This window comes from Bos indicus x Bos taurus, chromosome 18 (genome assembly GCF_003369695.1).
Source record: "Bos indicus x Bos taurus breed Angus x Brahman F1 hybrid chromosome 18, Bos_hybrid_MaternalHap_v2.0, whole genome shotgun sequence".
NCBI classification, from domain to species: Eukaryota; Metazoa; Chordata; class Mammalia; order Artiodactyla; family Bovidae; genus Bos; species Bos indicus x Bos taurus.
In genome coordinates, this window is record NC_040093.1 from 2,332,950 (window position 1) to 2,355,009 (window position 22,060).

The 22,060-nt window shown below is 51.1% G+C and overlaps 1 protein-coding gene across 1 annotated transcript; it reads right to left on the minus strand.

Annotated features, from left to right (window-relative positions):
• Positions 1-1,165: 1,165 nt before the first annotated feature.
• Positions 1,166-16,306, minus strand: NLRP5 (NLR family pyrin domain containing 5). Its single transcript, XM_027514630.1, has 11 exons — positions 15,946-16,306; positions 13,562-13,639; positions 11,045-12,653; positions 9,165-9,332; positions 7,795-7,962; positions 6,317-6,487; positions 5,755-5,925; positions 4,484-4,654; positions 4,142-4,309; positions 2,383-2,553; positions 1,166-1,863 (listed from the first exon to the last, which is right to left on the minus strand). The coding sequence occupies exons 1-11, from the start codon at positions 16,232-16,234 to the stop codon at positions 1,731-1,733; spliced, it is 3,297 nt and encodes a 1,098-aa protein (XP_027370431.1). The 5' UTR covers positions 16,235-16,306; the 3' UTR covers positions 1,166-1,730.
• Positions 16,307-22,060: the final 5,754 nt, after the last annotated feature.

The window sequence follows — 22,060 nt, forward strand, 5'->3', positions numbered from 1 at the left end:
GTCTCAAGTGAAGCGGCAGTTCTCAGCTGAGGCGACTGTGCCCTGGGGTCATCTCTAATTCCCAGGGTAGAGGAGGAGGGGTGCGTGGGTGCACCTGGCATGTAGTGGGGGGAAGGCCAGGGATGCTGCTGACGTCCTGCCATGCTCAGGGGGGGCTCCCGCCCCCAAAAGGTTATCCTGCCCGGAGGCCGGCGGTGCTGGGGAGACACTGGCCCCAGGGACCCCTCCATCCTTCCTGCTCCCGCGCGTGTAAAGGGAAAGGCAACGCTCTGCCGCCACCTCGTGGGCACCAGGGGGAGCGCAGGGAGGTGGGCTGGGCGCCTGCTCCTGGGGCCGCGGGATTAACTGAACTGGACTCATCCACCCACCGACTTGTCCCCCAGTGAACAGGGAGGTTCTACACAGCGACCCCAGGCCAGGCATTCGGGGACTTGTGGCTTAGAGGACCAGCTGACATGGCTTCACACCAGACACACACACACACACACACAGCCCCCCGACTTTATCCACCTGGAGAAAATGACAAGGGCGAGCCCACAGCCATCCAGGATGCAGTACAGATGTCCCCACCCCACCATGGCCAGACGAACTTGGTTGGTCAGGGCGATGCCCCTGGATTTGCCAAGGGACCCTCCAGGGCTTCCCTGGTGCTCAGTGGTAATCCCCTGGCAGAGGAAATGGCAACCCCCTCCGTATTCTTGCCTGGAGACTCCCATGGACAGAGGGGCCTGGTGAGCTACAGTCCACGGGGTGGCAGAGTCGGACACGACTGAGCGACTGAACGGCAGGGATGGACCCCTCCGGGAGTGGGTCCCTGCCCTCTTGCCCTGCCTTTCCCTGGTGCAGATATGGAAGTAAATGTGCACACAGCTGTGCGTCGAGTATTAGATTCCACGTGGAGTGACAGCCACATGGCATTCGCTTTCTCTTCCTGACTTAGTGTGATCATCCTGCGCCCACCCACGCTGCTGCAAACGGCAAGCGTTCGCTCTCTTTACGGCCGAGTAGTACTCCCTGTGCGCCGTCTTTACCCATTCATCGATCATGGCCACTTAGATTGTCTCCATGTGGTTATTGTAAATAGTGCTCCTATGAATATTGGGCTGCAGGTTTTTTTTTTTTTCAAATTAGAGTTTTCTCAGGATGACTAAATGACTTTTTGTGACACCAGGCCAATGTCAACGTCCATCGATCGGCCTTTGTTTCCTTTTCTGTAAAAACAGGAAAAATATTACCTACCTCGTGGTTGCTTTGAGGAGGAGACTCTGGCAGACCAGTTCTTTACTACACTAAGCGATAAATTCAACATTGTGTTCATACTTCTGATGTTCAGTGATAGTCACATCCTCCTTTGAAATTCAGATATGCACTTAAAAATTTTTTGTTGAAAAAACATCAACAGAGTTGTGACTTTTTTAAAGACCCAAGGCCTCCCTCGTCTGCTCTGGAGTCACACCCCCACCGATCAAGGAGGCACTGGATGCTTCTTCCAAATGCTGTGTTTATTCAGTCCTCCCTGTGTGTTCAGGTAGGACAGACGCTTCACAGAGAACTGAAGTCCCAGGACGTGAAGGGCACACGCCGTCATCAGAGGCAGACACCGACAACCGAACTGAAGTGGATACTCAGGAGCCACCACCAGTGAGACTTTGTGAGGATCAGGAATCGTCATCCGTCTCCTGAAGGGTCCCGAATCAGAGCGGGGGTGGGCGGGGCGGTTCTCAGGTTCTTCAGATTCTCCAGCAGGGCCCGTCCTCCTCCTCCTCCGTGTACCAGGCGTCACTGATGACCACGTGGGGCTTCAGTCTCTGCACCTGCTCCAGCAGCCTTCTTACTCGGGCCGGGTATTGCTCTTTCCACAGCCTGGGAAGGGGGCCAGAAAGGGGCTTCCTTACTCTGGGAATTTGCTTCTGATGCCTCTCCCTTCCCCAGGACTCCCGGACACCCCGCCCAAGGGTCTGAAACCTCTTCTTGCGCTGTTGCAGACAGACAGCGCCTTCCTCCTTGAATAAAACTCAGCCCCCCACCCTTTTTAAAAAATCAAATTCTGTATCTTTTAGGGCTTCCAAGGTAGCTCAGATAGTAAAGAATCTGCCTGCAACACAGGAGACCCGAGTTCCATCCCTGGGTCTGGAAGATCCCCTGGAGAAGGAAATAACAACCCACTCCAGTGTTCTTGCCTGGAGAATCCCCATGGACAGAGAAGCCTGGCGGGCTACAGTCCAGGGGGCTCACAATAGAGTCAGACACAACTTAGCGACCAAACTACCACTAAGACCACAAGTGGTTTGGCTGGATCCTGCAGTAATTCTCCTTGTGGTTTTTTGGAAGATACAAACATTTTGTCTGTTTGCATTTCAGAAGCCATCTCTGGGGGCTCACCCGATGGTCTGTAGATTAGAGGTGGGATGCATGAAGGCAGAACACAGCGTCGTCATTCCTCTGGGGCCGAGGTCGTTGCGCATCAGGTTCAGGCTGGCCAGGTGGCGGCTGCAGGTGAGGGCGGCAGACAGGGCCTTGCAGCCTTCAGAGGTCAGTCCACACGCCTCCAGCCTGCAGGGTCAGCACAGCCAAGAAAGACCCCGCCATCTGGGAGCCTCCCTCCAACCTGTATTTGACTTCCACTACAGTCTTTCTTATTTTAGATAGCTGTCTCTTTTATTTATTATCATTATTTGGGCTCCCCTGGTGTGCTCAGATGGTAAAGAACCCACTTGCTAATGCAGGAGACCCTGGTTCGATCCCTGGGTTGCGAAGATCCCCTGGAGAAGGGAATGGTAACCCACTCTGCTATTCTTGCCTGTACAACATTTTAAAAAATTTTATTTTAAGGAGATATCTCTTATTATCATCGTTATTTGGCTGTGCCATGTGGCATGCGGGATCTTAGTTCTCCAACCAGAGATCGAGCCCATGGCCCTGCATTGGAAGTGCAGAGTCCGAACCGCTGAACCCCTAGGGAACCGCCCTACTGCAATTTTAACAGTACAGCGGAATACTATTCAGCCATGAAAAAGAACAAAAACCTTGCCATCTGCAACAAGATGGAGGGTGTTATGCGCGGTAAAGGAAGCTAGAGAAAGACAAACGCTGCATGTTTTCACTTAAATGTGGAATCTAAAAAGTGAAATGAATGAAGAAAGTAGGAACAGAGTCACAGATACTGAGAACAAACCAGTGGTTGCCAGTGGAGCGGTCTTCTTTGTTAAAAACTCTATGAGAGTGTAGTTGATTTATAGTGTATTGGTTTCAGGTGTGCAGCAAAGTGATTCGGTGACACCACACATAAATCCACCATTTTTCAGATTCTTTTCCCACGTAGGTTATTACAGAATGTTGAGTCGAGTTCCCTGTGCTCTACGGTAGGTCCTCGTTGATTATTTTCATACACAGTATTTTGTGTATGTTAGTTCCAACCTCCTAGTTTATCCCTCTCACACCACCCTCTTCCCCCTTGGTAACCATCAGTTTGTTTTCTATCTATGTCGTGAGTCTGTTTCTGTTTCATAAGTAAGTTCATTTGTGTCATTTCTTGAGATCCCACAGTTAAGTGATATCATATGATATTGTCCTTCTCTGCCCAACTTACTTCACTCAGTGTGATCATCTCTAGGCCCATCCCTGTTGCTGCAAATGGCTTTAGCCCTTCCCCTTTCAGGGCTGCATAGCACTCCACCGTATGTACTGGCAGTGTTCTGAGAAGCCTCCGGGGTGATTCTGGTGCTTTCGAGAGTTTGAGCTCCACCCGCGTCATCATCTGCTTTTTGACCCATCCTTCTCACTAGACGGGCAATGCCAGGGTCTGTGCACCTCCACCGTTTGATCATCTGCTTTTTGACCCATCCTTCTCACTAGACGGGAAATGCCAGGGTCTGTGCACCTCCACCGTTTGGCACTGTGTCCAGCAAACATTTATCTACTTAGTTCTCACCACCTCCGGACCACGTTCTCCAGCATTTGTATTTCATTCATGCATATACAGGTGTCCAGTCGGACTGGACGCCTTGGTCTGCTCCCCTGCCGAGGTTGGGCTCCATTCGATGGGATGGTGAACAGAACCTGCTCTTTGTGGGAGCGGCGTCACGTCTGCGTTCCCCTCCCCCTGCGCCCAGCCCTCTGGGAGGTGGTCCCAAGACCCTACCCGAGTCTCGTCAGGGTGTTCTTCTGCTTCAGTCCCTCGCACAGCGCCGCAATCCCCTCATCACCCAGGGCGTTGGCGGCCAGATCCAGGCTTCTCAGGCGCGGACTCCTCGTGATCACGTTGGACAGACTCTTGCAGCACGAGGCGGTGAGGCGGCAGTTCACCAAACTGCGATAGGCGGGAGGTGGGAGGGGACGGAGAGCGAGGGAGAGCTGGAGGTGGGGGAGAGAGAGAGCCAGACGGGGACGCGGAGACGGACCCTAGAACTAACTCGCGGTGCCCTCTCTTTCGGCCGGCTAAACCGTGTGGTAGACTTGATCTCCGACAAGCGGGGAAACTTACTCCAGGTCCCGGAGAGGGCAGGACGGCTCCATCATGACCTCGCACAGAAGGTTCATCCCGGGATCTTCCAGGGGGTTCATGCTGAGGCTCAGGTGCGTCAGATGCCTGTTGCCCATGAGTGCAAAGGCGAGGAAGCCACAGCCAGCCACATCCAGGCTGCATGCGTTTAGTCTGCGGGGCACACACAGAGAAGAGGAAGCTCAGGTGTGCTCCTCAGAGTGACCTCAGCCTTTCAGATGGCCCCCAGGGACAGCCCGAGGCTACAGAGGCTGGAAGGCGCCTTAGAGAAAATGGGCGTGTTCCACAAGCTTCCTGCGGGCTCGAGTACAGTGCTGTTGGTTGCGAGCTCCACGTTTGTTGTTAAGTCGCTCAGTTGTTTGCGACTCTTGTGCGACCGCATAGACCGTAGCCCACCAGGCTCCTCTGTCCATAGGATTCTCCAGGCAAGAATACTGGAGTGGGTTGCTATGTCCTCCTCCAGGGGATCTTCCCCTCCCAGGGAGGAATCCCCTGCATTGGCAGGCGGATTCTTTACCACTGAGCCCCCAGGGAAGCCCGAGTTCAATGTTAATGATTCAATAATATGTATTACATAAGGTGTCTGTAAACAGAAACACATAAAACAAGGTTAGGTATTGATCGGTTGGAGAAAATAACACCACAGATGAACTTTTCTCTTAAACAGAAACAGACTCACAGACTGGTGGTGGCCAAGGGGCAGGGGTGTCGGGCGAGGGGAAGAATGGGGAGTCTGGGTCACCAGACGTGAGCTCCTACAGACAGGATGGGTAAACGTCAGGGTCCTACTGCAGAGCACAGGAAGCGCATTCAACATCCTGTGGCGAGCCACAATGGAAAAGCGTTTTGAAAAAGAGTTGAGTCACCTGTGCAATTAGCAGAAATTAACACAACATGCTAAATCAACCATACTTCAATAAAAGAAATTTTAAGAAAACGCTGTGACCAGAGGTGCCCAGGAACTGTGGGAGTCTTTCCCTGGAGAGTCACTCATCCTGCGTCCACCTGTCCCGTACTCACGGCAAATTTACAGAACAGGACTGCCGGGAGTAATGAGACGTGGCTGTATGTGGATGAATGAGGACTTCCGGCTTGAAACACAGAGGCAGAGGTGGGATTTTCCAGGGTAGAAGCTATCAGGAGAGGGCAGGACATGGCACTTCCGAGGTCCCCTCGTCCTGACCATTTCCCCACTGCTCTGCACTCGCTGTAATAGAGCTACAGATGCTCTGGGGGCCACGGGGTGGACTCACGCCAGCTTCTGCAGACCACAGCTGGAGAGCTTCACGGCCCGACACAGCAGGCTCATCCCTTTGCTCCCCAGTTCATCGCCCGACAGGGACAGGTGTGTCAAGCCCTGGTTCTCGATGAGAGCAGAGGCCAGGTCTTGGCAGGTGGCGGCTGTGAGCCCGCAGCTCCCCAGGCTGCAAGGAGAGAGGCCAGAACGGAGATGACAGCTCAGTCGGTGAAGAACCCGCCTGCCAGCGCAGGAGACACCGCAGACGCGGGTTCCATCCCTGGGTCAGGAGGATCTCCTGGAGGAGGGCACGGCAACCCCCTCCAGTATCCTTCCCTGGAGAATTCCATGGACAGAGGAGCCTGGCAGGCTACCATCTATGGGGTCACAAAAGAGTCAGACAGGACTTAGCGACTAAACAGAAATAAACTTCCACAAAGGGCTCCCTGCAGGAGGCCCTCCCTCCCTGTTCTAACCCTCAGCTTATGCATCAGTCAGTTCCCCTCCCTTTCCTCCACCCGCTGTGACAGGGACGATCACAAGGGAAGATAGGACTCGTGAACAGGAGTACCGCTCACATTAGCTTCTGCAGGGTGCAGGGTGTGACCTTCAAGGCGTCACAGAGAGACTTCACGCCCTGGTCCGCCACCTTATTTCCCGTGAGGCTGAGGGATTTCAGGCTGCCGGACGTAGCAAGCACTTGGGAGATCTCCCGACAAGAGGCTGGGGTTAATCCACAGCGATCCAACCTGCAGAGACAGGCAACGTGGAGCACGTCCTCAGCTCTCCCCAGCAGCAGCCCACCTTGCCCCCATCAGCCGCCCTGTCCCTTTGGCTGGCTCCTGGGCGTTCTCTGCTTTGGCCTGAGGGTCCCAGCATTTGCTGTGCCTGTTCGCAGTCTCAGATCTTTTTGTGGTTCAGTTTTCCATTCACCCTCTGGGATGCAACCTTGTCTGAGTAAGTCAGTCTCACCACCTTCCCAACCACGCCTGCCCGCCCTCCTCTGCCCCGTCTTCTCGTCCCCGTATTACTTTATTCATAGCAATGACCGCCAGCCGACATTTTGTACGTTTACCTGACCTATACCGTTGTGTAAGTTCAGGTGTCAGCCTGCTGACTTGATACATTGATATATTGCGGTATGACTGCCTCAGTAGCATTAGCTATCATCTCTATCACGTCACACAGTATCATTTTTTTTTTTTGGTAGGAAATCATTAAAATGTATTCTTTCAGCAATTTTGATGTTTATAATACAGGATTGAGGTATGTTAGTCAATAAAGCTGAACAGACCTCATGTTTCTCTCTCTCAAAATACAGCCAAAGCACCGAGTAGTCCTGGTTTTTAGTCCCAGAGAATCTAAATGGCAAAACACACCCCCAGGAAATCACAAACTGGCAGCGACTGAGATGTCCCTGGAATGGTGAATGACTACACTAACTGCACACCCCTGTATCACCAAATGGGGTGTGTCTGTGTGTGGGTGTGGGGTGTGTGTGGGCCTGCGTGGGTGTGGGGTGTGTGTGGGCCTGCGTGGGTGTGTGTGTGTGGGTGTGTGTGGGTGTGGGGTGTGTGTGGGCCTGCGTGGGTGCGTGTGTGTGGGGTGTGTGTGTGTGTGGCTCAGTCAGTCCGACTCTGCCCCAAACCCCGCTCCTGTCCAGGCTGCCGCAGAACCCTGAGCAGAGTTCCGTGTGCTGCAGGCACACTGGGTTTTTAGTGGCGGCTCGCGGCGTCTCGTTCCCTGGCCAGGGATCGAACCTGGGCGCCCTGCATTGCGAGCACACAGTCTTAGCTGCGGCACCACCGGGGGAGGCCCCGGAAGTCACGTTTATTGTGACGTACGCGTGACACCATCTGCGCCCTCTCTCGGTGTCCGGTTTGGCGGCGTTTATTACATACACACGGCCATGCACTCATCCTGGCCAACCAGCCCCAGACTCCCAAGCCTTTGTACGACCTCGGCAGCTTTCTGCGAAAGCTTATTTCAAAATAAAGAGTAAAAGCAGTGACGCCCTGAAATCCAAGCAGCAGAAAGCATCCCCAGCGCGACTCGCCTCAGAGACTCCAGCGCACACTGTGGGTGCCTGAGGGCCTCGCACGCCGTCTGCACGTCCTCCTCTCTCAGGCGGCAGCCCGTCAGGTCCAGGCGCGTGATGTTCCGGTTGATAATCAGAGTCATCCAGAGGTGACGGAGACCAGGGGTAACCCGGGCCCCTTTAAATCTACAGACGGGAAAAGGGAACGTGAGTTAGGACCACCGGGAGAGGTTTCGTTGTACCCTCATCTTTCCTTCTCACTCTGTTCCCATTTCGACTCTGATCTTTCATTATTTGCAGTTACAGTTGCTCCTCAAACAACACGGGTTTAAACTATACGAGTTCTCGTGTATGTTGGGTTTTTTTCAATAAATATAAAAACACACATGTAGACCATCGTATGCAAAACTGGCATTGATGTGGACCGCCTATCCCTACACAGGAATGAGGTGAGTGGTATTCAGCATAAAATCAATGATGTGTTTGTTTTCTTACTATTTTAGAACTTTGCTTTCAAAGAATTACATTAGTGTACAGAAGGCTCTTCTCTCTTATAACCAGAGAAACAGCCTGTCGGCCAATCATTAAAGGTAAGTGTTTTTCTTAAATATAGCAATGTTGTATTATGTTTATTGTATTATGTACAATATAATATTGTATTATGATTATGACCGTAATGTGGATGCCGTAAAAGTTTGTAATGATTCATTCATCAGTGTCCAGGCAGGGCTACCGAGTTGTTGTTGCGGCTTAGTCGCAAAGTTGTGTCTGACTCTTTGTGACTCTATGGACTGTAGCCCGCCAGGCTCCTCTGTGCATGGGATTCTCCAGGCAAGAATACTGGAGTGGGTTGCCATTTCCTTCTCCAGGGGATCTTTCCTACCCAGGAATCCATAAAGCAACCTTACTGATGCTTCTTCATTATCAATGTGTGAATCATTATGTGTATAAATACATGTATGATTTTTTACATTGTATTTTCATTTTTGATGTCCAGTGTTACACATATGTATAGACACATATGTAGTTATACATATGACATCTAAAGTGTTTTGTATATAACATTGATGAGGTACTGACACATGATTCATCAGACAGACAATGTAAATTTATGGTATTAATGAATACAGTACTGAAATGAACCTTCCTCACTTCCTGCTCCAACTAAGCAACTCCTATTCATCCTTCAAAACCCTGAGTAAATGAACCCACCTTAGTAATCCCTTCACAAGATCCTTAGTCATTCCCCACCTATACTTTTGGGAACTTGGTTGCTACACCTTCCACAGCCCTTATTCCCTGCAAATACACTCTATAGATCAGTAGGTAGGAGAGGAGAGCCATGACACAGCCACACAAAGGGATGTACGGGGTCTGGGAAGCCTCACATCAGATTCTGTATTTTACAGGCTGGCTGCCGCAGCTTGACACACAGGGTTTTCATGGCCTCCTTGCTCAAGACGCTGCCACTCAGGTCGAGCTGTCGTAGGTTTGGGTGCGTGCTGAGCACGGAGCAGAGGTCTTCCCAGTGCTCATCAAGGGTCTTGATCTTCAGCCTATTGTGGAGAAGGAAACAAACATTTGTTCACACAGGATGGATTCTGACATGAGCAACTGCCCCATCCACGCCCGAGGAGAGAAGTCAGGCTGTTAGGATGGGGGAGGGTCTCAGAGGCTCTGAGTGGATCTGATCTCATGGTCTGGAGGAGTGTTGTCAGAACCAAACTGCTTCCAGAACACTTCTGTACCCACAGGGCATACCGCCAGCTCTAAGTAAGATTTGTGCTTGAATTCTAGCTCCCTCTTGAACGTCAAAGTGTAGTCACTATGGAAAACGGTATGGAACGTCCCCCCCAAAACTAAAAATAGAACTACCATTTGCTGTTGCTCAGTCGCCAAGTCATGTCTGACTCTTTGTGACTCCATGGACTGGAGCACGCCAGCCTTCCCTGTCCTGAACTACTTCCCAGAGTTTGCCCAAGTTCATGTCCACTGAGTCGGTGATGCCATCCAGCCATCTCATCCTCTACCATATGATCCAGAAATCCCACTTTTGGGGATGTGTCCAAGAGAATTGGAACCAGGGTCCCAGAGAGGTATTTGTACATTATTCACAACAGTCAAGATACAGAAACAACCTAAGTGTCCATCAGTGGATAAAGAAACTGTGGTGTGTGTGCCCCAGTGTCCACTGCAGCACTGTTTACAACAGCCAGGACATGGGAGCAACCTAGATGTCCACCGATAGCGGAGTGGATGAAGAAGTTGTGTTACATATATACTCAGTGGGATATACTCAGCCACAAAAAGGAAAGAAACTGAGTCAGTTCTAATGACATAGATAAACCTAGAGCCTATTATATACAGAGTGAAGTAAGTCAGAAAGACACAAATAAATTTTGCATATTAACACATATATATGGAATCTAGAAAGATGGTACTGACGCATCTACTTGCAGGGCAGGAAGAGAGACAGACCTAGAGAACCGACTTGTGGACACAGCGGGGGACGGAGAGGCTGGGATCAATCAAGAGAGTAGCCTTGAGACAGGTACATTATCATATGTTAAACAGACAGCTGATGGGAATTTGCCATATGACACAGGGAGCTCAGCTCGGTGCTGTGATGACCTAGAGTGCTGGGATGGGGTGGCAGGGAGGGAGGTTCAAGAGCGGGGGACACATGTATACCTGTGGCTGATTCACGTGGATGTGTGGCAGAGACCAACACAACACTATGAAGCAATTATCCTCCAACTACAAATACATACAAAGAGAAAATGTGGTGTACACACATACAATGGAATATTATCCAGCCTTGAAAAAGAAGGAAGCACTGCCATTGGCCAGAACAGCGGTCAGCTAGAGGACACTGTGCCAAGTGAAATAAGCCAGTCACGGAGAGACGTGCCCGGTCTCACTTAGATTCTAAAGCAGTCAAATTCAGTTGCCTGGCCTTGGGGTGGGGAACTGGGAGATGTTGGCCAAAGGGTACAAAGTTGCAGCTATCAGGATGAGTGCATTCTGGAGCTCTAATGTGTTAACACAGTGATGCACACCCAGGGGGATAGTCTTTAGGTGTTTTCACACACAAAGAAAATGGTACCTATATGAGGCGATGGGTGTGCTGACTAGCCTGATGGTGATCATTTCAGGTACATCAAAACACCAAGTCATACACCTTACATACGTGCAATTTTGCTCAGTTATACCTCTCTTGTGTTGGAAAGAAACACAAGAACGGGAACGGCAGAGGTGGGGCACTCACCCTTGGGGAGCCCCGGACCATGCCTCAGCAAATTCATCCTTTGGGGTCCCTCTGACATCCAGTCGAACTTTCCGTAAATGCTGGCAACGCCGGAGACAGAAGGAAGACACCGTTAAGTCCATTGGCCGGTTCAACTGCAGCCACACTTCTTGGAAGCCGTTCAAGGCCAAGCGAACGAACTCGTCGTCCTGTGTCTCGAAAAGGCAGTAGAAGGCCTCGAGCAAGTCTGGGGAGGCGGCGGCAGCAGGGTGCTGACCCAGCAGGCAGATCCAGTGCAGAAGTTGCTGCTTAGCCACGGGGGCGACGGGACAGCCTAGGAGGGTTTCCAGGGCCCGCATCACCTCCTTGCTCACAAGGCCAAATAGGAATCTCTTCATCTGGACCAGCTGAACGTTGAGGTCAATATGCCTGAGCTCCGTCAGACTCTTTGTGCTCTGGGGGAACAGCGGGTAGCCCTCCCCGTCTCCCTCGACGCCTCGCAGGACGTAGAACAAGGCCGCAAAGAACTCCTGGAGGCTGAGGTGGGAGAATGCGTGGCCCCTTCCGCAGTGGCCGTCAGGGAGAAGGATGCTCGCCTGCTGCAGGGCGGAGAGCTCGGGCCCCTGCAGCCCGTGGACGCCCAGGTCGTCGCCGTCAAACACGAACTTCGCGTTCCACACGCCGTCCGCTGCCAGCCGGCACAAGCCCTTCAGGGCACCGCGTTCCTCCCCGCTCAGCGCGCGCCAGCCTGCATCTTTGGGAGCCAGCCGCTGGAACACGAAGGTGGCGTACAAGCCCGTGAGGGTGTGGCCGGGGACGGGAAGGCCTTTCCCCGGCTCCCCCTGCAGTTCGAAGGCCTCACGGACCAGGGCGCACACCACGGGCACCTGACACTTGTCAAGCACCTCCTGGTGGTCGGCCCCCGCGTGCCAGGCGCATGTCTTACGACGGCAGTGCTTCCCGCCGCCGAGGAGCAACTGCATCCTGTTTTCCACTGAGAGGCCCCCGACCCATAGGTAACGGGGAGACCGGAGCAGGGCTTGGAGCCTCTGCAATCCCGCGTCCTGGACGGTGAGGAGGAGGGCGCACTCGGGGAGCAGGACTTTCTTCAGCAGGCTGTGCGCCAGGACGGCTGCGGGCTGCCTCTCCGCCCAGTCGGCCAGGAGGCTGGAGTCCTGGTCTCTGAAGGTGAGCTCCAGCTCTTCGAGTCCGTCCACCACAATCAAGAGCCTTTCGGGCTGGGACAGGACCTTCTCCACCGGGACCGGGGCGTCCGGCCACTCCCTGGAGATGAGCTCCGCAAAGCTGGTCTCCCTGGACCCCTGGAGGTCTCTGGCGCGGAGAAGGAAGACGTAGGAGAACAAGCCCTTGTAGAGGTCGCCTTGCGCCCAGAACAGTAGGAGCCTCCGGGCCAGCGAGGACTTCCCAACCCCCGGGGGTCCGTGCAGAACCACCGTGAGAGGCCGGAAGCCCCCCGAGGGGTCTGGGTTAAAGGCCCCCGATAGCGCATGCGCGTCCGGACACTCAGAGGCAAATTCTTCAAAGCGCTGGGGTGTGTCCAGCCTGGTGGAGAATGTCGTCATCACGTGGATCCTGTAGTCCCGCGAGTCCTGTGGGTCCTCTCTGGGGCCTGCATGGGACGGAAGAGAGGGGAAGAATGGGACTGGGTGTGAAGAGAGTCACAGTTTTAGCGAGAAACAAGCAAAGACGCAAAACAAAGACCACAGACTTAGTCGCTGCGAAGACAGGCAGCCTGCCTCTGGGGCGCTTTCCTTTCTTCCTAGCAATGTGCGTATAAGGATCTCTGTCCCTAAGATCACTGCCTGAGAGCAGACGGATGTCCTGGGAAATAGAGCTGTGTCCCTTTAACTGGACCTCTTTTCTGCACGTCACACCTGACGCTTTACAAGTTTGTGTCCCCACCATGGGCGGTGCCAGAGACTTTGCTGCTTGCCACTGTATCTTTGTGGTCAAGAATCTGCCTACAGTGCAGAAGACGCTGGAGATGAGGGTTCAATCGCTGGGTCGGGAAGATCCCCTGGGGGAGGAAATGACACCCCACTCCAGTATTCTTGCCTAGAGAATCCCCATGGACTGAGGAGCCTGGCAGGCTACAGTCCCTGTTGCCATTTCCTCCTCCAGGGCATCTTCCTGATCGCGGGATCAAACCTGGGTTTCCTGCATTGCCAGGTAGATTCTTTACTACTGAGCCACCTGGGAAGCCCCACTAATATCTTAGATATCACCACCAGGACTTCCAAGGTGGTGCGGTGGTCAAGACTTCACCTTCTAATTCAGGGGTTGTGGGTTTGACCCCTGGTCGAGGGCCTAAAATCTCACATGCCTCAGGGCCAACAAAAACAAAAATATAAAACAGAAACAATATTGCAACAAGTTCAATACAGACTTTAAAAATGATCCATATCAAAAAAAATTTTTTTTCGCATGATCACATTCTTGTATATAAATGTTAAGAGCAGCATAATTCACACACATCCGTTTCCACCACTTCGTCCCTCCCCGCGATCCCCAACTAACCTGGCACTTCTTTCATGCTTGGACCTTGGTCAGTCTTTGTTGGTGCAGAATCTTCTGATATTTCAGCCAGTAGATACTCTGCAATCAAGAACAGTTGAGACCGTGTCTCAATAACGTCATGGCAGCTACCCTCATCAGGGATGAAAACATCTCCAGCCCAAAATACTGAAGGGAACCCACACTCGTCTCAGCATCTCAGTTTATTCCCCAATTCGTCTGCAGCGAGGAAAATGGAGACTCAGGGCCTGTGACAGTCTCAACACGGTGGCTCGGCTGGGGGTACTGATCACTAAACATCCACTCTTATTTTGATTTTATAACCTTCATTTCCTACAGTGACAGATTTTATTATCCTGGGCTCCAAAATCACTGCAGACAGTGACTGCAGCCATGAAATTACAAGACCCTTGCTCCTTGGAAGGAAAGCTATTACAAACCTAGACAGTGTATTAAAAAGCAGAGATTTCACTTTGCTGGCTAAGGTCCTTACAGTCAGAGCTATGGTTTTTCCAGTAGTCATGTATGGATGTGAGATCTGGACTATAAACAGATCTGAGTGCTGAAGAATTGATGCTTTTGAACTGTGGTGTTGGAGAAGATACTCGAGAGGCCCTTGGACTGCAAGGAGATCCAACCAGTCAATCGTAAAGGAAATCAACCCTGACTAGTCATTAGAATGACTGATGCTGAAGCTCCAATACTTTGGCCACCTGATGCAAAGAGCTGACTCACTGGAAAAGACCCTGATGCTGGGAAAGATTGAAGGCAGGAGGAGAAGGGGACGACAGAGGATGAGAAGGTTGGATGGCATCACTGGCTCAGTGGACATGAGTTTGAGTAAGCTCCAGGACTTGGTGATGGACAGGGAGGCCTGGCGTGCTGCAGTCCATGGGGTCGCAAACTCAGACATGACTGAGCAGCTGAACAACAACAACAATTTCCTATGAATAACAGTAACATGTTTTCCATCCAGGGATTTTTTTTTGATTCTCAGAAGGAAGAGCTTCTGTTCAAGCTCTTTATGGACACAACAGATGAGCAACATCTGGGTGTGTAATACCTGTAAGTCTTTAGAGCCAATCTGGCTGCTCACACTTGGGACTCTTAAGTTTTTGTTCACAGTTGAAGGAGAGAATTCCTCCTGATAAAGGAGAGCTATTATTTTTTTCCTACTACCTTTCTTTGAAATACCTTAAGATAACCACAGAACTTGATGTAAGTACATTGCTAGAATATGCGTACCAACATTCTGAGGGAGGGCAATCCTTAGAGAAGTTCCTTGAACCATAGTCTCTAAATCTAAGGCAAGAAATAAGGGAGACACCCGTTCTACAGCTGTTACTGTTCTTAAAAACAAACAAACCCAAATGCCTCAGACCTAGGGACACACACAGACTGAAAGTGAAGGGCTGGAAAAAGATATTCCATGCAAACGGAAGTCAAAAGAAGCAGGAGTAGCAATACTCATATTAGATAAAATAGTCTTTAAAAATAAGGAGATGGTGATGGACAGGGAGGCCTGGCGTGCTGCGATTCACGGGGTTGCAGAGTCGGACACGACTGAGCGACTGAACTGAACTGAAGCTAGTGGTAAAGAATCCACCTGCCAATGCAGGAGATATGAGAGACTTGGCTTTGATCCCTGGGTCAGGAAGAGCCCCTGGAGGAGGAAACGGCCGAAAATTCCAGGAAGATGGACAGAGGAACCTGGCAGGCTACAAGTCCATGGGGTTGCAAAGAGTCAGACAGGACCAAGCACATTCACAAGAGACAAGGAAGGCCACTACATAATGACTGAGGGATCTATCCAAGAAGATGATGTAACAGTTACAAAGATACACGCACCCAACAAAGCAGCACCTCAGTGCACGAGGCCGATGCTGGCCGCTGTTAAAGGGGAATTGACGGCGACAAGAGAGCAGTGGGGGGCTTTAGGACCCCACTCTCACCGGAGGACAGATCTTCCGGACAGAAAATTAATGAGGAGAAACAAGATGAAGATTCACTTTCTTATTGGACCTTGGCAACAGCACGTAGACGCAGCACAAATACTGTCCCCCAGATGTAGAGAAGGAGAGACTTTGCCAGAAGTCACACATGTGGGGCCACCAGAGCTCTGGCGTGGCACTTTTGACTCCACGTGCCGTCTGCTACCTTCAGCCCACCAGGCAGACCTGTCTTCTCCTTCGTTGTTTCATGGGCTGGAGATGACTTGGGTTTCCAGCGAGGCAGGTTGAGCAGTGAGTGAGTGAGTTCTCCTAGTTCAGAGTCCCGCTGTAGAGATGGACACCCTCCCACCCCCAATGGTACCTTCCCCATCCCCTGGGAACTTGAGGTCACCCCCTGTTTCCCCTACCCCCGAGGTCTGCCCCAATCTCACTCACTTTTCATCTCGTCCCTTGCCATCTCAGACAGTGCCGACAGGCTCATCTTTTCAAAGATGTCAGTGGATGTCTTCCAGGCGAGAGATGCTCTGCAATGCTCATGCAGGAGGGAGGCGAGGGACTCTGCATCAGCCCTGTCCACCTGGACCAGCGGGAAGGAGCACGCTGCTGATTCTGACGCATGCTCCTTCAGGAGGGCCTTAAATGTCTGGAACTCCTCTTTGCCCAGCTGCTCGAAACACCACTGCAGTCCGTAATTGGAGAAGGGGGCTATTTTGGCTTCTCTCATCTTGATGCAAGGCTGAGAGCTCAGGTGGAATGGAAAAGTAGTCTTTGGTAAACGAAGCCAATGGGACCTGTTAGAAGAGTGAAGAGTTAGTTGCTCAGTGGTGTCTGACTCTTTGCGACCCCAAGGACTGTAGACCACTAGGCTTCTCTGTGCATGGGATTCTCCAGGCAAGAATACTGGAGTGGGTTGCCATGCCCTCCTCCAGGGCATCTTTCTGACCCAGAGATCGAACCCGGGTCTCCTGCATTGCAGGCAGATTCCTTACCTGCTGAGCCCTGGGGGAGGTCATAGAGGAAGATTGAAAACACTTGCCAGTGAGTGGTCCTGGCTAACAGGCTAGGCTTAATGGAATTGGCCGATAGGTTACCGTCACTTACTGAAAATCAGTCACAGGGTTTTCAGATGAGTTCTTTCCGGTTGCACTTGTTAACGTAACATCCAGTTACACACACACACAGTAAAGACTTTTGGTATAAAGGTATTCTGAGGACTTCCCTGGGAATACAGTGGCTAAGAGTCTTCCCGCCAATGCTGGGGACACGGGTTTGATCCCAGGAGGGTCCCCCATGCCGAGGGCAGCTGAGCCCATGCAGCAGAGCTCCAGGGCCCGGGAGCCTCTGCTCCTGACGCTTGAGTGCCCTGAGCTCCTGCTCTGCAGCGAGAGACTAGCTTCCACTCAGAGCCCTCGGGCAGCAACTGGAGAAAACTGTTTTCTACGTCCGTGCGTTCGTTTTGTAGATAAGTTCATTTGCTGCACGGGGGTCTTGAGTGATCCTACAGAAGCTGTTAGGATTACAGGGCCTGAAATCAGACCCCGTTTGAATATCGAGTCTTGGTGCCCCAGGCAAAGGCGTTTCCCTCAGTAACTCAGTTTCCTCCCGCGACAAAGAGCACCCTCAGGACTGTAGGGTGTCGCAGAGTGCTTTGATGACTGTAAGCCACGGTGAGTAACACCCCCAGACTCCTTTAAGACACAGACACACATCAGTTGGTCCTGACATTCAAGTCAGAGCACCCCAAGTTCATCCTCTACTTTAGACCAAGGGGCTTGCCAGGTGGCGCAGTGGTAAAGAATCCGCCTGCCAATGCAGGAGACCCAGGTTCGATCTCTGGGTCAGGAAGATCCCCTGGAAGAGGAAACTCAACCCACTTCAGTAGTCTTGTCTGGAGAATCCCATGGACAGAGAAGCCTAGTGGGCTACAGTCCATAGGGTTTGCAAAGAGTCAGATAAAACTCAGTGGCTAAACAACAACTTCAGACCTAGAGGTTGGGAAGAGCTGAGAGATGTACCCAAATATGCCAAACAGATGTGTTTTGTGGGTGGACTTTTTCATCAAAGCAGAGCAATGGGACATACCTCCTTCTCTCTGAGGGTTTCTTTGGTCCCTGGGCTCTGATGAGTCTAACTGGAGAGACTGGGAGCAGAGAATAGGGCTCAGCGAGTAGGTTCCAACCAGGAAGGGAGAAAAACAGGGAGAGAAAGATTCCAGGGAGAAGGCAGGAGGAAACGCCCACCACCCTGACTCCTCACCTCTAAGACGGGATCCCACCGGCAAGCAGTGATGACGGGCCTTTGGGGGATCTGCGTGGTGACGTTCTTGCCGTCTATTGGCTGCTACGCTCCGCGTGGGCACACCCAGGGTAGACGGGGAGCAGCGGCTCTCTGCACCTGCTTGCCCCGCCCCTTCCCACCTGTCAGGTGAGGATGCTCTGTCGGCCTTAGTTCACCTGTGCTGAAGACCCGCGGGTCAGTACAGCCCTCACCTGGCTGGCCCAGAGCAACGGGGTGTGGGTGTATGTGTGTGGGTTGGCACTTGCTGACCACTCTCTAAGGATGCTGCTGTTGCTTGTTCAGTTGACTTTCTCCGTAACACCCTCTTATCTGGATTCCTGTGAATTCATAGTATTTACGTGCTCTGTCCCTCAGTCGTGTCTCACTCTTTGCGACCCCATAGACTGTAGCCTGCAAGGCTCCTCTGTCCATGGGATTCTCCAGGCAAGAACTCTGGAGTGGGTTGCTAGGCCCTCCCCCAGGGGATCCTCCCAACCCAAGGATCAAACCCACGTCTCCTGCGTTTCCTGCATTGGCAGGCGGGTTCTTTACCACTAGGACCACTTGGGAAGCCCCATGGTATATGCACCTGCTTGTTATCAAACAAATCTTCTCCAGTGTTCTAAAGTGCAGCTGTGTTCAACATCGCTAATAAAGGATGCAAATCAAAACCACAGTGAGATCTCACCCGACACCTGTCTCAATAGCTATCATCAAAAAGAACACAAATAAGAAATGTTGGCTAGGAATGTAATTTGATGTAATTTGAATGCAAATTGGTGCAGTCACTGTGGCAAGCATTATGGAGGTTTCTCTAAAAACTCCTTTGACATTGAAACTTCAAAAATATTTATGTATCTACCTAAACATAATTGTAATGTATAGTGGAACTATATGTAACTCTGTTCTATTTTTCCCCAGTCTCCTGTAAATATGTTATCATACTTTCATAATTTAAAAAATGAGCAAGAGAAAAAAAGAAGAAGTACATAAAAATAAAACTACCATATGACCCAACAGGTCCACTCTTGGGTATGTATCTGGATAACCATAGAAGCTCTCATTTGGAAAGATACCTGCACCTCTATGGTCATAGCAGCAGCATCCGCAATAGCCAAGGTATGCAAACAACCTCCGTGTCCACCAACAGACGAGTGGATAAAGATGTGGTGCGTTTATACAATGGAGAATTACTCAGGCAGAAAAAAGAGCAAAATCTGCCATGTGCAGCAACATGGTTAGAATTGGAGGGTAGTATGCTGAAGTGAGGGCTTCCCTGGTAGCTCAGCTGGTAAAGGATCTGCCTGCAATCCTGGAGACCCTGGTTCAATTCCTGGGTCAGGAAGTTCCTCTGGAGAAGGGATAGGCTACCCACTCTGGTATTCTTGGGCTTCCCTGGTGGCTCAGACAGTAAAGAATCCGCCTGCAATATGGGAGACCTGGGTTTAATCCCTGGGTCGGGAAGATCCCCTGGAGGAGGGCATGGCAACCCCCTTCAGTATTCTTGCCTGGAGAATCCCATGGGCAGAGGAGCCTGGCGGGCTCCAGTCCATTGAGTCACAGAGTCAGATATGACTGAGCCACTAAGCATCACACGTACTAAACTGAAATAAGTCAGACAGAGAGAGACAAACACTGTATTTCACCACTGATGTCTGGAATCCAAAGAGGCAACAAACTAATCAGTGTCACAAAAGAGAGGCAGACACACATGGAGAATAAGGCACTGGTTACCAGCAGCAGGTGCAGAGGGGCAATTCAGGGGTGGGGGGATATCAGATGTTGGGTTACAGGGATGTTGTGCACAGCACAGGGAATTGATAGCCAGTGTTTTGTAATAACTGTAAATTAAGTGGGACCTTTGAAAATTGTATAAAAAATACAAATTAAAAAAATGCCCGTCTCAGTTAATAGTAAGACCAGCTATTTTGTGCCTTGAGTCTCCACGTGAATGGTTCTCTCCCAAAGCGTTTCTTTCTTTTTTCCCCCAGCTTTATTAAGAGAATCATCAACCCTGCGTAGGTTTAAGGTGTATAATGTGTTCATTTCATGCACATATATTGCAAAACCTTTACCACAGTAGTGATGTGTCCCACCCCAGTAATTCCCAAGTTTCTCTGCAGGTTGGAATCACTTGGAGGAACATTTAAAATCCCTGAGCCTCAGGCCACACTCATTTCACTTAAGACAGGATGGGGCCGGGCTGTTGCATTGTTTAGTTGCTGGGTTGGAATTACATGTGGAAGACTTGGCTATTCTCCCACATTTATTTATTGATGTATATATGTTATAGAATCATGTGCATTTATATTTCGTTACAGCACCGGCTGACCCCTGCATCACGCTGCAGCTTCCCACTGGTTCTTCGTTGTGCTCATGGTAAAGGGTATAAGTGTCCATGCAGCTCTCAGTTCTTCCCACCCCCTCCTACCCCTGCTGTGTCCACAAGTCTGTTCTTTGTCTGCATCTATTCCTGCCCTGCAAATAGGCTCACCTGTACCATTTTTCTAGATTCCATATATATGCGTTGTTGTTCTTCAGTCGCTCAGTCATGTCTGACTCTTTGCGACCCCGTGGGCTGCAGCACGCCAGGCCTCCCTGTCCATCACCAACTCCCAGAGTTGACTCAAACTCATGACCATTGAGTCAGTGATGCCGTCCAACCTTCTCATCCTCTGCTGCCCTCTTCTCCTCCTGTCCTCAATCTTTCCCAGCATCGGGGTATATGCATTAGTACACCATGTTTTTCTGACTTAAAGTATCGTCTCCCACCTAGCTTTTAAAAATGGTTTGCCAAAACCCTTTGGGGACCTCAGGGTTTTTTAGGGCATGGACCACTCGTCCCATTGACTGGCCCTGCAGTAAACCTTCCTCTGCTCCAAACTGCGACGTTTCAGTTTGTTTCGCTTCCCTGTGCGTTGGGCACATGAACTCATGCTAACAAAAAGAAAATGACTATATGACTGCTTTCGAGGTCTTTGAGTTCTAAACGCTGTCCTAACTTTTAACTAGTTGTGTGCTAGTTAGCTGTACTATGCTCCCTTGTGTCCAACTCCACGGACTGTAGCCCGCCAGGCTCCTCTGTCCATGGGATTCTCCAGGCAAGGATACTGGAGCAGGTTGCCATTCCCTTCTCCAGAGGATCTTCCCCACCCAGGGATTAAACCCTCGTCTCCTATACTGCAGTTGGATTCCTTCCCACTGGGCCCCCAGGGGAGTCCTGGGCTAGATGGCTAGAACCCAAAAAGCCCATAGTCTGGGGAACTCCTAGCTGATCCAGGGGTAGGACTCCACGCTTTCACTGCCAAGAGCCCAGGGCTCAGTCTCTGCTCGGGGAGCTGAGGTCCTACAAGCAGGGTGGCTGGAAAACACCAGAGCAAAGTCTGTTCTGGGCGGTGCAGTCCCTCCAGGAGGTTGCACCGGAAGCCACGTGCACCTTGTACAACTTCTCAAGGCCCTAGGATGATAACTGGGGAGGCAGAATTGAGGAGACCACTCTCTAGACCCCCAGTCTGGGCCCAGGCCCATCCTAGTGTAAGTCACAGAGAAATCCCCTTTGCTTTACTCTATTAATGGACTAACCTCCTTTAAAAAGTTGAGAGTCGATCGCCCCGCCCTCCGGGGCCACGCCCAGCTCTGCCGGGCGCGCACCGGCGCGGCGGCGGGCGGGGGTGGGGCTTGAAAATTTAAAAGAGAAAAAAAAAAAAAAAGTTGAGAGTCACACTTCACTTTTTTTGTTGTTGTTTTCAGCTCACTGGCTTAGTTGCTGCACAACACATGGAATCTTTTTTTTTTTAATTTTATTTTATTTTTAAGCTTTACATAATTGTATTAGTTTTGCCAAATATCAAAATGAATCCGCCACAGGTATACATGTGTTCCCCACCCTGAACCCTCCTTCCTCCTCCCTCCCCATACCATCCCTCTGGGTCGTCCCAGTGCACTAGCCCCAAGCATCCAGTATCGTGCATCGAACACGTGGAATCTTAATGGACCAGGGATTGAACCCCTGTCTCCTGATCGGCAGGCGGACTCTTTACCACCCAGCCACCTGGGAGGTCCACCTTTCACCTTTTAAAAAGAGTTCCTTAAACATGAGGTAATTTCCCTTTTCCATTGCTTGCTATGTTATCTTCCTGGGATGTTTCTCCCCCGAAACTTTAAGCTTTTTATTTTGTATGGGGTATAGCTAGTTAACAACGTTATGATATTTTCAGGTGAACAGCAAAAGGACTCAGCCATACATATACATGTATCCATTCTCCCCCAAACT

Bases quoted from the DNA above. Each gene is read 5' to 3' on its own strand.
- NLRP5 (XM_027514630.1), bottom strand. From the start codon at position 16,234: ATGAGAGAAGCCAAAATAGCCCCCTTCTCCAATTACGGACTGCAGTGG. The intron at 5,926-6,316 runs GTGAGCGGTACT...CTCTCCTTGCAG, and splicing joins TGCACCCTGCAGAAGCTAAT to CCTGGGGAGCTGCGGGCTCA. The intron at 4,655-5,754 runs GTGAGTCCACCC...TGTGCCCCGCAG, and splicing joins TGTGGTCTGCAGAAGCTGGC to ACTAAACGCATGCAGCCTGG.